Raw genomic sequence first — 14,582 nt, 5'->3', positions numbered from 1 at the left:
GGGAGCGGCACAGTATGAGTATTACACTGGCTAGGGCAAGGATCAGACAACAGGTTTTGTTTGTTTTTCTTCTTTCTTTCTTTCAGATGGAGACTTTTTTGAAAGAGCTTAATTTAGCCTGTAAGCATTTGATTGAGTTTAGAGACATGTATGAGTATGAGAATCGCATAAAAACCTTCACAGATTGGCCTTTTATGGAGAATTGCAAATGTACCCCTGAGCATGTAAGTCTGACAATTTTGTCTATACCTAGGAACTATAAGACAAAAATAATAGTTTATATAAAATTTCATTAAAACTCCCAAATATTTCATTCTCTTCTCTGATAGACTATGTTAATTAAAAATGCTCTTAAACCACATGTTCAAGTTAAAGCAGAGTTAGGTGTCTCAATTAAGCCTACAAAAGTCAGGAAAAAAGAGGTAAGTACTTTAATGTCCTCCATATGCTGCTCTGAAATGTCACTTCAGTGAGATGAGTGGCTGTGTACAATCAGTCTGGAAGTTTACCTTTCAGGCATAAGGAAAAGGGGATTTAAAAAAAAAAAAAAATTCTGAGTTCTACCTTTCCTGGAACTTCTGGATTAATTTGATACTTGATTTCATGCTGTGCAGACTAAAGTGTTCCCTTGCTCCTGTACCTAAAGTTGCATGCGTAACAATAGCTACCCACATATATGCTAGAACTCCCTAAATTAACAACTCTTGCTACTTGGATTCTATTGTAGCAAGTTAAATTAACTATGAGAATATGGGCATGGTGGCTTTTATTTTGTTTTTGGGTTTTTAATGTATTAGAAATCTGTAACTTTCACAGTTATTGACTAGTTTGAGAACTGAGGAAGTGCCCACTAGAGTTAGGTAAATAGTGGAATTTTTGGGTAGGAGGGCCAAACAGAAAAATGTGAAAAACTATTTAAAACTCATACTAAAACAACTTTTTAAAAAGCTTTCAATCAAATCTAAAACACTCACTTCAAACAACCCATAACACTTGAGCTGATGTAAAATGAAATTTTTGAATTGTATTTTTCTCCCAATTCAACCATTTCAGGTGGTTGTTTGTAGTTGTTAGCTGTGTGTGTTGAATTGGCCAAATTTAAAATCAAAATGCAGTTTCAAATTTGAAACTAAACATTTTGATTCTTCCCCAATTAAAATGGTTCTTTGAATTTGGGTCTTCTGATCCTAAAAAATGTCCCCCCTCCACTTCCCTGGAGGAAAACATTAATTGGGTGTGGGATCAATCCACACAGATCTAGTGCATGTTATCTAGCAGGAAGGATAAATATCAGCCAATTCATTATTGGGCCTCTAGTACTTATAAAAGTGAATTACTTAAAATTAATGTCCACTCAGTGCTTTGAACATACAAAGTACAATTCAAATGCTACAATAATATTATGGCCCATAATGCTTTGAAACTGACACTTACGAGTCATGCTTGGGTGTCATGTATATATTGAGGGTTACACCTCAGATGAAGCATACTTGTAGTTATCTGAGCAGGTGTGAAGGAAGTTGAAACTACAACACATGCAGGATGACTTCTAAAGATGAGTAATTGTAGTTTTTAACTCTTTTTAGAATTGATTTAGCCATGTCTCTAATGCACCTACTGGTGGAATATAACTAACCTAAACCCTGATAGTGGGATATAACCTATTACTTTGGAAACTAGCTTGCTAAACTTTCTATACTAGGAAGCTCACTATAATGAGAACTACAGAGTTCTAACTTCATGTTTGTGTGACTCTCTCCTTTCATTTGTGGGGTTGCCTGGACATAATTATATTTGCAAATGACCGTTTAGTTCAACAAACTATGACCTCACCACTGACTAGTCCAATATTCCTGAAATATTTGAGATGAGTTTTCCTTATTTTTTTTTCTCTAAGAGAAAACCTTGCATATATAGCAGTCAAATGTTGTTCTTGGACTCATGCATTAATACAACGCCAAACTGTCTTGCTTATTTCTGGATAAACTATTACTTCTCGTATTACTGTTCAGGCTAAAATTACAGGGTTTAGCCCTTGATTAGTTCCTGGGCAATACAGTGTGAATAACTAGCTCTTCTGTAATGCCTATGGAACACTGCCAATTGCCTAGTCCAGGGATCGGCAACGTTCGGCACGCGGCTTGCCAGGGTAAGCACCCTGGCGGGCTGGGCCAGTTTTATTTACCGGCTGACGTGGCAGGTTCGGCTGATCGCGGCCTCCACTGGCTGCGGTTCGCCGTCCCGGGCCAATGGGGGCGGTGAGAAGCCATGGCCAGCACATCGCTCGCCCGCGCTGCTTCTCGCCGCCCCCATTGGCCAGGGACGGCGAACCGCGGCCGCTTCTCACTGCCCCCATTGGCCCGAGACGGCGAACCGCGGCCAGTGGGGGCCGCGATCGGCCGAACCTGCCACATCAGCAGGTAAATAAAACTGGCCCAGCCCGCCAGGGTGCTTACCCTGGCAAGCCGCGTGCCGAACGTTGCCGATCCCTGGCCTAGTCATTATCTGCTGGCAATCTCAAAAATGGGTACCTGCAAACAGCTCCTCCATGCAAAAACATGTTTGTTGCCTTTAGCCTCTCTTCTCATCCTACAGCTTGTCTGTTACATCCTATCAGTTTTAAACTTAGGTTCCTATCAAACCAGCTACTCCTTGCTGGAAGACCCCAATGTGTGTGAAGAGTAGCCTTGCAGGATTGAGACTTTAGACTGTAAACTCTCTGGGGCAGGGACTGTTGTCTCTTATTATATATTTGCACAGTGTATATTACACTAGGGCCCAAAAAATTGGGCCCCTAAATACTACCATAACTAATTCTCCCCTGCAGATGGCCAGGGCTGGCTTTATCCACTGTCCAAGTGCAAATGAACCTGATGTGGCAAAGTGTTTCTTCTGCCTGATAGAGCTGGAGGGCTGGGAGCCAAATGATGATCCACAGTAAGCAGTAGTCTGCCTGTATTCTTCCTCACTCTTTATGCTGTGAAACTATTCAAATTTCTTGAAATAGTCCTCCACATTACTCCCCTAATGTACTAGTTTGGGCATTATTTCCCCTCCTTTGAGTTCTCTGTGTGTTCTGGTTTAGTTACCAAAGCACTCATGTAAACTTGACCAGCAGACTTCAATTTTCCATTACTATGGAAAACATTTGTTTCTTTGCATTCAGTGTAGTTATATCCTGAAAAGTAACAAATACTGGTATTGAGGGTTCTTTGCCTCTCGATGTTTCAATACAAAAGTCTTCCCCATTTTACAATTTGAAAAAGGTCGGTCAGCATTGCAAACTCAACATAAACTGTAGCTGTATTTTTTCTGACTTACAACTGAAATATAACTATATTATTAGCTAAAAAACCTTAGCTCTTACCGTTAGCTGTATTGCCTCTGCAGTGCTTACACAAATAAACTCCTGTCACTAAAATAAGCAGCTGATTCTGAATAAGCACAGGTAGCAGACTGAATAAGGAGGTCCTGGTTTTTATATGGCCCATATTCTAACTAGGGCCACTGGAGTGTACACCTCCTCAACTCATGAAAACTGGTTTGTCTGTAAATTCTGTGGTCTAAAAACGAATGTGCGGGGGTGGGGTATGGAGTGGGAATGGAAGAAATGAAAAGAAGTGCTTCAGGCTGCTTAATTTTGAAGCCTAGGTACCAGTTCTTGGGTTAAGTTTGTCAGCTATTCTGAAATATTCATACAGACCATAAAAGATGCTTGCTTTCCCTCTTGTTGAAATGAATATTCTGGCGTGGTGGGAATAAACATAGCTGGGGGTGGGGGGATGCACTAACTTGTGGGTTTCTGCCACATGTATCTTAAAGAATTTACTTCACCTCTTCCATCTGGTATTAGAGGAAAAGAGGAATTTCACAACTCTCCTCTTGACACTTTATCAGTAAAAGTTTGATCTATGCAGCTATTTAGGGGCAAAAGAGAACATAAAACAAGCCTGTGAAAGTTATAGAACATCTTTCATATTAGAAAATTGTGGAACTGTATCACTCTCTTCCATCTCCTCTGAAATGCTGTGGAAGACTAACTATTCCCAAAATGACAGGTTTCAGAGTAGCAGCCGTGTTAGTCTGTATCCGCAAAAAGAACAAGAGTACTTGTGGCACCTTAGAGACTAACAAATTTATTAGAGCATAAGCTTTCGTGGACTACAGCCCACTTCTTCGGATGCAAGTACTCCTGTTCTTCTTATTCCCAAAATGAAACTCTTGTGTTTGTGCTGCAGGGTAGAGCACTCCAAACGTCCTAGCAACTGTGGGTTTTTATCCCTTACTAAGAACTTTGATGATCTGACAATGGAGGAATACTACATGCTGGAGATGGACCGGTTGAGGACTTTTCTTGTAAGTGCTCATGCAAATATTGTTTAATGGCTTTGGCTTAAACAGAGGATGCTGTCTGAATAAAAATCTGCCCCCTTGGCGTGGTTTCCATATAGGAGAGAAGGCAGAAATCTCTCACTGAAGGAACCTGCCATGGCTGCAGTGTCTAGGAACTCAAGGCCAGATTTTTAAAAAGTGTTTGGGCACTTAAAGATGCAGATAATGGGATTTTTTCCTAAGTGCCTATCTGTATTTTTAAGTACCTAAATGCTTTTTAAAAATATGGCCCTCTATGCCTAACTCCTTACAAAACTTCACTCCCCTGGACATGTTTAATCCAACACTCTTACATTGGGGAAAAAAAGAGTACTATCCCTTCTGTGTATAATATTAAAAACAGCTCTTGGAAGAACCAGAGTATTAACCATACTCTGTCATCTTGAACTGACAGGGCTTCAAAGAGGACATGCTAAACATAGGCATAACTCTTGTCAAGCACTGTATCTTCCCCCTGCTTCAGTGTTGTTGTGCCAGCAGCTTTCCCATACAATTGCAGAAGACAAATTGGAGCCCCCCCATCACTAGTTCTGCAGTTATCCTGATCATCTCTTTGGAATTCAAAGGAAAATGGCATTAATATCACACCTTAGAGCAGCCTTCCTTCTCCTGGGGTTACCTGAGTGGTAACTGTCATGCTGTTGATGTGTATAAAGTGATAGCTGGCCCCAGGAACTGGACTGCTTTAGTTAATAAAAATTGACATTTGATAGGTTCTATTAGGGAATCTAATGGGAGACTTAATTAGAGGCTGTGCTAGTTCCCCATTAAGGTAACAATCACTGACAAAAGTTCTATATCCCACTTTCTGGGTAGCTTTTGAGTGTCTAGGTCTAACACTTCAAACACTAAGTGAAAACTCTGGATTTACTTTAAGTGCAAAACCGGCAGAAGCACAATGAAGTCCTTTGAAGAAGAAGTTGATGCAACCAGAAAACGTCTCATTGATCACTTTGTCAGCAAACATCAGTACATTCCAGAGCCAAAGATGCCAGTATCAGAATCTCCCTCAACATGCTGATTCTACTACCCAAAGTTCAGGAAGCCACCAGGACCTCCAAATGCAGCCCACTGGGCAAAAAAAGATGAGATATCCACAGACTTTCAGGAAGGTGTGCATTTCTTTGTCTAAATTTCACATGGCTGTCCTAAACATTGTTGATCTTATTGGAATAGATATCAGATTCAGTTGTCTGAATAATAAAGTACTAATTTCTGTATACACTTACAAAGTACATAAGAATTCATATTGACTCTTATCTTTTGAGGTATATTTGATCAGTATGGCAGATGTGGACCAATAAATCTCCTAATAAACTAGTGTTTATAAAATAAAATGTACATTGACTTGTTAAGCAGAATACTTCTGTACTGTTTTTAGATGGTCAAAATTTGTTTTTTAAAATAAAGATTTACAGCTGATAAACGTGTGCACCTGACCATGGTATACCCAAGCTTTGTGAATGTTCAACTCAGATTTACAATTTGAACTTGCAGAGGAATTTGACAAACAAGTGGCTTGCTTTCCACTTTCAAAATGGAAAGACTTCCATTCCTTTCCTGATAAATGGAAACTTCTACTTCCAAAGAAGCAGACCACATTCTGTCAAACTACAAACATGATCTGTTTCTTTTAAGGTAATCAGTGAATGCTTGAATATCTTTGAAATGCATAAGTATCTGGCAATTCTTTGGTTTTAAGAGCCACTTCCCTCAGATTACAGAAGAAGACAATTAATGGAGAGCGACAGAGTAAAATGGGGGGAAAATCCAGACAATTTCTAAGGGAAGGGCAGTAGGTGAAACCTGTGATACTGTCCAACAGTATGATACAGTCTTTGCACTTCCACACTTACTTTGTCAGGCCGCAGGCAGCGAATCATAAGCAGCCTCTGGAATTGGCCCATTTTGTTTTGCCACTCTTCAGGGAAATCCTCATGGTGGGGTTCCTATGAGCATAAAGGCAGATTAGCTTTATTTAATTAGCACTCAAACTATAGAGTGAGACTAATCTAACTGCTTTATTCTTAGAAACCCTTGATACAGCTGAGATTGCAAAAAATGTTGAATAACTGTTACAACACAATGTACTAATCAGTGTTTCGCACTATGCAGCAACTGATATAGGTAGACTGAAATATTTAAAAAGAAATGGGACAACAAAAAATTCCTTCCATTCCTTGCTTTGGAGTAATTCTTAAATTACGATAATTTCCTTTCATTTCCCCCAATATATAAATGTATAACACTGCCTCATGCTGAGGCTGGGATGTAAGTATGGCAATGTTGCCAATTTATAATTTTATCATGAGTCTTACAATATTGGATATCTATCTTAAACCCACAGTGTCTGAAGTGATGTGATCACACACAAATGCCAGCTTCAATATTTTAAAAAAGTTTTGCGCCCTCATGGCTGAACAGAAAATACAAACCCTAAAAGCTCAAAGATCTGAAGGTGAATAAAAACAACCCAACATTTTTCAAAAGTCTTATGATATGATCTAATGACTACCTAAAGTGTCCATACTGTTATTGCCAAAAGTACCAGCCTATCTGGGTGTGAAGATGGTTTGTCAAGGGATAATATGAGAGTTCCTAAAAGCAATACCAAATTAATGCTGCAGCAGAAAGAAACCATCCTTATAAGGGTGGAGAGAGAGGCAGGCTTAATTATAATGACTTCCTGGTAGCCTCTTCACAGCTATCAACCCCACCAACACAAAAAAACCATTCTGCTTTCACAGTTGTCTCTTCAGGCTCCTGAGAAGATGTCTTTTAGTCAATGGTCGGAGCTCTTGATTTTATTACCTGTGTTTTTAGCGTATTCCAAAGGCAATAATAAGTTCTCCTTGAATGTTGGTTTGGTTTGGTTTGGTGACAAATGTTTTAACTAACCAAGAGCAGGTTATCTACCTTCAGCTAATTTTCATAGCAGTGCTTAGGAACATAGCTGTGCAACTATAATGCATGTCAGAGGGAGTTGGGCAGTTAGTTTCTCCATACTCATTTGAAAATGTACCCTTTAGAATAATCTAAATATCCATGGCTCTTCCTTGTAGTTTTCACATCAGTCTTTTCTATCTGGTTAGCATAGCATTCTACTTGCAATATTAGAAACAGTTGTAAATGGATACCAGCAATGAAGTTTCAAATAGTAATAGGAAATGCTCCTTTTGGATCATTTAAGGTACATGCTGCTTTACCTCTAATGAAGACTTACAAAGCAAATTTACTTTTAAAATGTAGGGAAATAAAGAGCTAGATTCAGAAGGGCTTAGGTGTTGCAATGCTAAGGGTCCAGTGCCTAACTTTTAAGGACCCTGTTGATTAGGGGAATACACAACCATGAGTTAGGTGCCCATGGTCCCTATATAGTAAAGGGTGAGCGTTAGGTGATTTAAAAAGGGATTCACAGAAGCCAGCACACTGAGTGGGGATTTGAGATGTTGAAGTTAGCCAGGAGGAAATGCTGAGGAGGGTGCATAGCCTCATCCCTACCCCTTAAAGGGAGTTAGGAACCTATCTCAGCTTGGGCTTCACAGACATGACACTTCTCCTAGAGTCAGGGACTTAAGCCAGGTCAGCCCTTTCTCAAGAAAAATGGAAGAAGCAGAGGTGGTGCCCTTCTTCTACCATGTGGCCTAGGGGTTGGAACACTCCCTGTGACACAAGAATCTCTTAATGCCAACTGGCAAAGGGATTACAGGACAGTCCTAAATCTGGTATATACATTCTTGTTCACCAAAGTGTATCATGTGAGGATTTAAATGAAAACTGAGGTCACACTCGTCATTACTATCATTGTGAAATGTATGTACAGAAGTACATAAGGAGTTACATACATACATTGAAAATGTGCTCTTAGAGTCTGTATCAAGGTATGAGTCACCAGCAGAGATGAAAAAACAGCTTTTTTGTTAGACAATAGATGTTTATTCACCAATCTCTCTGTTGAGATGTAAATCAAGCATTATAAGCTAACACAGTGGATGCATATTTACATACAAAGTCAACAAAAAGATGTAAAGTCAACAGGGAAGCAGCACACAGAAAAAATAAGCCATGAGTGGTTATCCTGTCTCTGAGTACAGACACCAAACTTTGGGACTATAAGTAGAAGGCAAAGAACGCCCCCATCACTGTACACCTAAAAGTTAATGGGTAATGACTTTACATTCATGAAAATGGCATCTTTGCCAACCTTGGTTGAAAAGGTGCAAAAGATGCTGGGTGAGATAAACTTCTTTAGACAGGAGATTAACCTGTTAGTTAAGTGTAATCTCTAGAAAGTGGGTTCTGGTTTTGTTTTATATGTAACCTTTTGTTTCCAATATCCTAACTCACTTTCACTTGAATCTTGAATATCTGATAAATTTATTATTGTTTTCACTATAAATATATCTAAGTGCTGTGATGTTGAACAAAGTGCAGAACCACAGCTGACTCTTACAAACTGGTGTGTGTAAAATTTATTTGAGGCCAGCAGACCTGGTATTTCTGTGAGTAGCTAGTCACAGGGTGTGATGGGGTGTTTTGGGCCCTTTAAGGCCCCAGAAAAGAAGCATTAAAACGGGGTCCTCCAGGCCTGCCTAGAAAGGCTACAGGGAAGCAGCAAATCAGAGCACAGCAGGCTCAGTTAAAAGACGCTGCTAGACCTGAGTAGGTCAGTTCCTGGCTGGTACCAGAAGGGATAAGACAGAGGAACTCTTCAGACAAGGAAGCCTGGGAGAGACCCTACTCTAGCAGGGAACAGACAAAGAACCCAAAGATTGTGTCCCTAAGATAAAGGGACAGAGTGAAAAGTAGCCTAGGGAATGTAGCAAGAGAAGCTATTAAAAAAAGCAGCAATGTGGCTGCTATTTGTAGGACCCCTGGGTTGGGAGACAGAGTAGTGGGCAGGCCCAGGTTCCCCTGACCAACTACTGGGGAAGTGGCCTAAAGCCCCAGGAAGGGAACAAGTTTAGTTTGGAAGCCACAAAAAGGGGCTGGATGTTTAAACAGGAACAGGGCTGAAGACCCTGAAGAGGATCAATCATTTGTTGAACTTTGCATTTTGTGGTTTCCCAGCTCTCTAGCTAGGTCACTTCTTAACTTCATTCCCCTTCTGGGTGGTAACAAAGAGTCTCCAGGAAAAAAATCCTGGAGGCACCATATTATAACAGGGCAGGGTCAGACTTAAAGCTAGCCCAGAAGGGGCTGACAACTGAGCCCAGAGGCAGGCCTTTGTTACCCTGGAAGGGTTTCATCTGTTTAGACTATGTGTGACTTAGATGGAGGGCTGAGCCACTGAAGACCCCACCTGATGAGGGCAACAGCCAATGGGGGGGGGCACCGTGAGTATAGAGAGTGTGTGCAGGTTTGCACCCAACCAATAGGAGGTGCTCATGAGTGGCCCCCATCACATAGGGGCTGGATATCACAGAGAAACACTTCAAAGGGACTTGGAGACTAGGGCATAACTATTGTTAATCTGCAAGACAAAGTAAGGGCAAGCATAGCTCAGAGAGGGTGCTTGATTGGCTAGGAGGCTGCCAGGGTTAGGAAGCTAACAGCAGCTAAGCACAGGCAAGATTACCGCACATTGGTAGCAGAGGGTAACAAGGCGAATCTCAGTGTTGGGTCCCTGCAAACCATCACTCTCCCTCACATTCAAATCCTCCCCCCTGGCCTGATGTGGAGCAGAGACTTGAATTCAGGTCTCCCACCTCCCAGGTTAATGCTCTAGCCAGGAGGCTATGGGGTATTCAGGGTGGGTCTCTTTCAATATCTCCCATTAAAGCTGTTCCACATCCTATGAAATATTTAAATGTTCATTGGGCAAGAGGAAAAGCAACTGCCTCTATAGCCTAGTGGTTAGTACAGTCACCTGAGCAATCCAGGTTCCAGTCCCTGCTTTCATCAGCTCCGTGCACACCTAATGGACCAGGTCTCACAGGTGAGACATACAGGGGAATGTCTAGTTTGTGCATCCTGTTGGACTTTGGCAGAAGATAGGTGCTGAGCTGCTCAGTGATGTTGGGATGTAGGCAGCCATGCCACACAACAGAAACATAGGCACCATGGAGACTTTATCAGTGGAAACTTAAGAGCCTGTAACAGGCATTCATAAAACCACTACTCCGCTGCCACCTACTAAGTCTTGGTCTTAGGCACCTAAAGTTGCAATTAAGTGCCTATGTCCCTCTTGTGAATCTAGCCTAAAGTGCTTATATGAAATAAGGGTAATAAAACATCAGTGGTTTGAGCATTGGCCTGCTAAACCCAGGGTTGTGAATTCAATCCTTGAGGGGGCCACTTAGGGATCTGGGGCAAAATCAGTACTTGGTCCTGCTAGTGAAGTCAGGGGGCTGGACTTGATGACCTTTCAAGGTCCCTTCCAGTTCTATGAGATAGGTATATCTCCATATATTATCCTTTATCCCCCTCACTACAGATATTATAGGTCTGCCAAATGAAACACAGCTGCATTCATGTTGTTGATGACTGAATGTTGGTGATATTTTCCACCATTATAGTGGTGGCATAAAATAAAAATGGGGACAATTTAGCCTAGTATAAACAGGTGCAACTTTGTTGGAAGTCTCTTAGCCAAATTCAGCACTGATGTCAGTGGTTGCATAAACTACAAATTGGGTGTAACATGGTCAGATTTGTGAAAGTGGCAAAGTAGTATATTTTTGCACCAACAACTAAACATGGTGAACAAATAGATTCAATGTACATTTTGGTTTTCTTAAGATTAGCAGACTTTCCCCGCACCCCTACTCATTTCAATAATTTTTATTTGAATTTGTTTAAAAATTCAATCCAAACTGTGACTCACTACACAGAAGTTAGCTGACAAACTAGGAGTACTGTACCCCTTCATACCATTTGCCTTAATATTTACTACAAGAATGTAGCAGGGCAAAATTATATAATTTTCTTTGTTTTTCTGAATTAATATTTTAATGTGATCAGTTAACCTAGAGAGACAGAAAATCAGTAATGAAACAGACTTCAGTTGTTTCTGTTAACATACCAAACTATCATACACTGATTTCCATCCATCCTTCAGTCGCATAAAATCCTTACGAATGTTTCTGAAGTCTGGCAAATCATCTAGTCGACAAATTTCATCCCACGCCTTCTGAGGAAGCCAGGTGCAGGGATTAGAGAAGGGATTGTCCAGGCCTATGCCACCAGTTAGTAAAAACTTCCACTCATTTGCATTAATCTGCAGTAAAAGAGAGCACCACGAGACAGTTTAACAATGAAACCTAATGAGCGGACAAATACCATATCAGCGCATGAAGTAGATAATTGATATACTTCTCTGGATTTCTGCACTAAAAGTGGGTAAAGCTTTCAGAGCAGTAATATTGGAGGTACACCTCCAAAAAGATTAAGTATTTGACTTCAATTTAATTAAAAATCTCATAGTCTGGAGCTGAATACTGTATAATTGAAATTTTAACTGAACCTGGTTTACAGCAGATGTGCACCAACCCTGAACCTTATTTTGACTAGTTTTTTCTTGAGCTGACAAATGGATAACTGTAGCTGGATTTTTTTTGACAAACCACCTTTGTTAGACACACATGTTTGTGATAACTTTGATACTTTCTGGGAATCAAAACTTATCAAGAGCTATGTATGGAAGCTAATGTGTTTCAGACTCTTTGGACCAAATTTCAGGTCTGAAAATGAAAACCAAATATTAGTCTCCAACAAGCCCTATCCCCTCGCCAACATTCTACCCAGTTGCAAATTCATTTGAGGGCTAGAACTTGTAAACCAAGGTCCCTGAAAGGAATTTTAAAAGATTGTCTGATTTAGTAGCTTTTCAGGTTTCTGCTCAACAAAAACTGCCACTGCTTCTCCTAGTTCTAAAATCAAGTACATTTCACTTCGCTGTATTCACTATTTAAAACATAGATAGCAGTACTATTCAAAATGTGCTAGGTGCTTTCTGAACACACAAAGGGACACAGGCCCTGTCCCAAAGAATTTACATTCTAATATATTTTATTAATGATAAATTAATACTATTAATACTATTCCGCAGGGGATATAAATTAAAAGGGCTGCATTTTTCTACCAGTTTAAAACATTATTCTGCAAAATGACCAGGTACAACTTATTAGCCTTAAAAGACACAATTGTGTCAAAAGGGTTTGATTCTGAGAAATATATGTGTAATCTGTATTAAAGTAAACATATTTGGCATCATAAATGAATAAAATAGGCACTTTTTCCTCCTCCATCGTAACAATTAATGAGAAATGAAACTTCAATTTTGAAATGCTCCTAAAATTCATATTGTAAATTAGTCAATTTCATCTATTCTAAATGGATAAAAGCTTTACAACTAATACAAGTATTGACAACCATCTAATAAAAAAAGTCTGTAGATAAATAACAACGTTGCAAAATATTTGCAATACTATAGGCTGGGTTTTATTTTGAATGAGATTTGAAAAATGGCTATTTAAGTTTGCTAGATCACTTTATATTTTATTCTATTGCTCTCTAATTGCTCACTAAAACATGTAAAACCAAAACACACCCAATCATGGTTTTTTACGTTACATGTTATATGTTCCTTTTTCAGGATAGTGGTATGTCATTTAAATATATACAGTACAAAATAGCAAATAACTTTAAAGTACTGACCAATTTTTCATGCTGCAGGAGATTTACATTTAAACAAAAAGAGAAGAGCAGCTTGTCCTTTTCAAAGAGTGAGCGACAGATATTAACATAGAGTGAGTAAGTAAAATGATCCTTGAGAATCTTCAGCCTGCAAGTGTCAGAGAAAGAGAGAAGTTAAATTCATATCACTTTAAAGCCCATACACTTAAGCAACCCTATTGCAGCTCGCTTAGACTTCTGTTATTCTAATAAACTTTCTGGTCAATTACCCAAAAACAATCAAGGATCCTCATTAAACGTGTACACCAATTTGTGAGGAAAACAATGCAAAAACATTTCAACAGAATTACATTTTACTACTGACATAGATTTTTTTTGGAGGCTGCGGGGGGAGGGGAGAGCTGAACCTTCCTGTTGAAAAAAGGAGCAATAATCTTTTATTTATATTAATGAATTTTATAAAAAAGGGATTTGAGCAGATGATGGAGGAAAAGCAAGAGGAAGCTGAAGACATGTAGATACATGCTGGCCCAGAGAACTGTGAGGGGAGACTGCTGGACGAAGAAAACGGGATCTGATTTGGATATAGACAGATGGTAGACCTCTTTAATATTTTTAACAAAATAAATATTAATGGGAATTTGTGTCATTATGGGGGATTTTCCCAGATATTTATTGGACGACAAGTGCTACTAATAATGGTAGGGCCCAGATATTCCTAGTTGTGATAGCCTACAGATTTTTTCACCAAACAGTCACTAAACCAACAAGAGGTGATGCCATTTTAGATTTAGTACTGGTAAGTAGTGAGGACCTCCTAGAAGAACTGATTAAAAAGGACAGCCCCCTTCCCCCTTGGCTCCTGACTGGAACTGGATGGCACAATGACAGAGCCCCTTCCCTTCTGGTATGATAGAGGGGCAGCCGGGCCAAATATAAATGAGTGGCATCATGACCTGGCACACAGGATCACAACGCTACTCAAATTTGGCCCATTTTGTCCCCCCACACATACTTCTGCTATATTCACCAGACCTATTAGGAAATTTTAAAAAGTACGGAAGTGTTTAAAAGCTAGAGAAGGAGATTAAGTGTAGTCACTAGTGAGTGGATATAAAGGCGTGGCTACTGGATGGAATCAACTGTGATTGCATATTGAAGAGAAGAGAATAGATAGAGTTATGAACAGTTGGGAGAGATTTGTTTACTAGAATCTAAAAATTCATTAAAAGTGGAAAGGGTATCTGCTAATTTGTTCCTATAGAAAGTTGTCTAGTTCATTTAGCTGATATGAGACTTGGTGAATAAAGGAGGGTAATATAATTGATGCCAATCAACATGGGTTTAAGGAAAACAGATCCTCTCAAACTAACTTATTTTTGGGGGTGGGGGTGTTACATGTTTAGTTGATAAAGTTAACAGAATTGATGTAGTAGTTTTATACTTCTGTAAGGGGTTTAACTTAGTACTGCATGGCATTTTGATTAAAAAACGAGTACAATATAAAATTAATGATACATATTAAATCGATTAAAATCTGGCTAACTCAAAGA

General features: G+C 39.6%; 2 protein-coding genes across 2 annotated transcripts in view; one reads left to right on the top strand and one right to left on the bottom strand.

Moving 5' to 3' along the window:
* DNAH7 (dynein axonemal heavy chain 7) overlaps positions 1-14,582 on the bottom strand; it is a 238,605-nt gene that overhangs the window by 20,331 nt on the left and 203,692 nt on the right. The window contains exons 51-53 of the mRNA XM_054044665.1: positions 13,051-13,177; positions 11,417-11,611; positions 6,249-6,341 (exon numbers count right to left, since the gene is read on the bottom strand). Of these exons, the coding sequence (XP_053900640.1) occupies positions 6,249-6,341; positions 11,417-11,611; positions 13,051-13,177 (415 nt within the window). The remainder of the gene's footprint in view (positions 1-6,248; positions 6,342-11,416; positions 11,612-13,050; positions 13,178-14,582) is intronic.
* On the top strand, positions 141-5,447 carry LOC128845722 (baculoviral IAP repeat-containing protein 5.1-like). The gene is made up of 4 exons (XM_054044664.1): positions 141-224; positions 2,828-2,937; positions 4,239-4,356; positions 5,270-5,447. The coding sequence occupies exons 1-4, from the start codon at positions 147-149 to the stop codon at positions 5,411-5,413; spliced, it is 450 nt and encodes a 149-aa protein (XP_053900639.1). The 5' UTR covers positions 141-146; the 3' UTR covers positions 5,414-5,447.

The sequence above is a fragment of the Malaclemys terrapin genome, chromosome 11 (genome assembly GCF_027887155.1).
Source record: "Malaclemys terrapin pileata isolate rMalTer1 chromosome 11, rMalTer1.hap1, whole genome shotgun sequence".
Taxonomy (NCBI): domain Eukaryota; kingdom Metazoa; phylum Chordata; order Testudines; family Emydidae; genus Malaclemys; species Malaclemys terrapin.
Note: the sequence above shows the minus strand (reverse complement) of the source record. Positions and strands in the feature narration are given on the sequence as shown.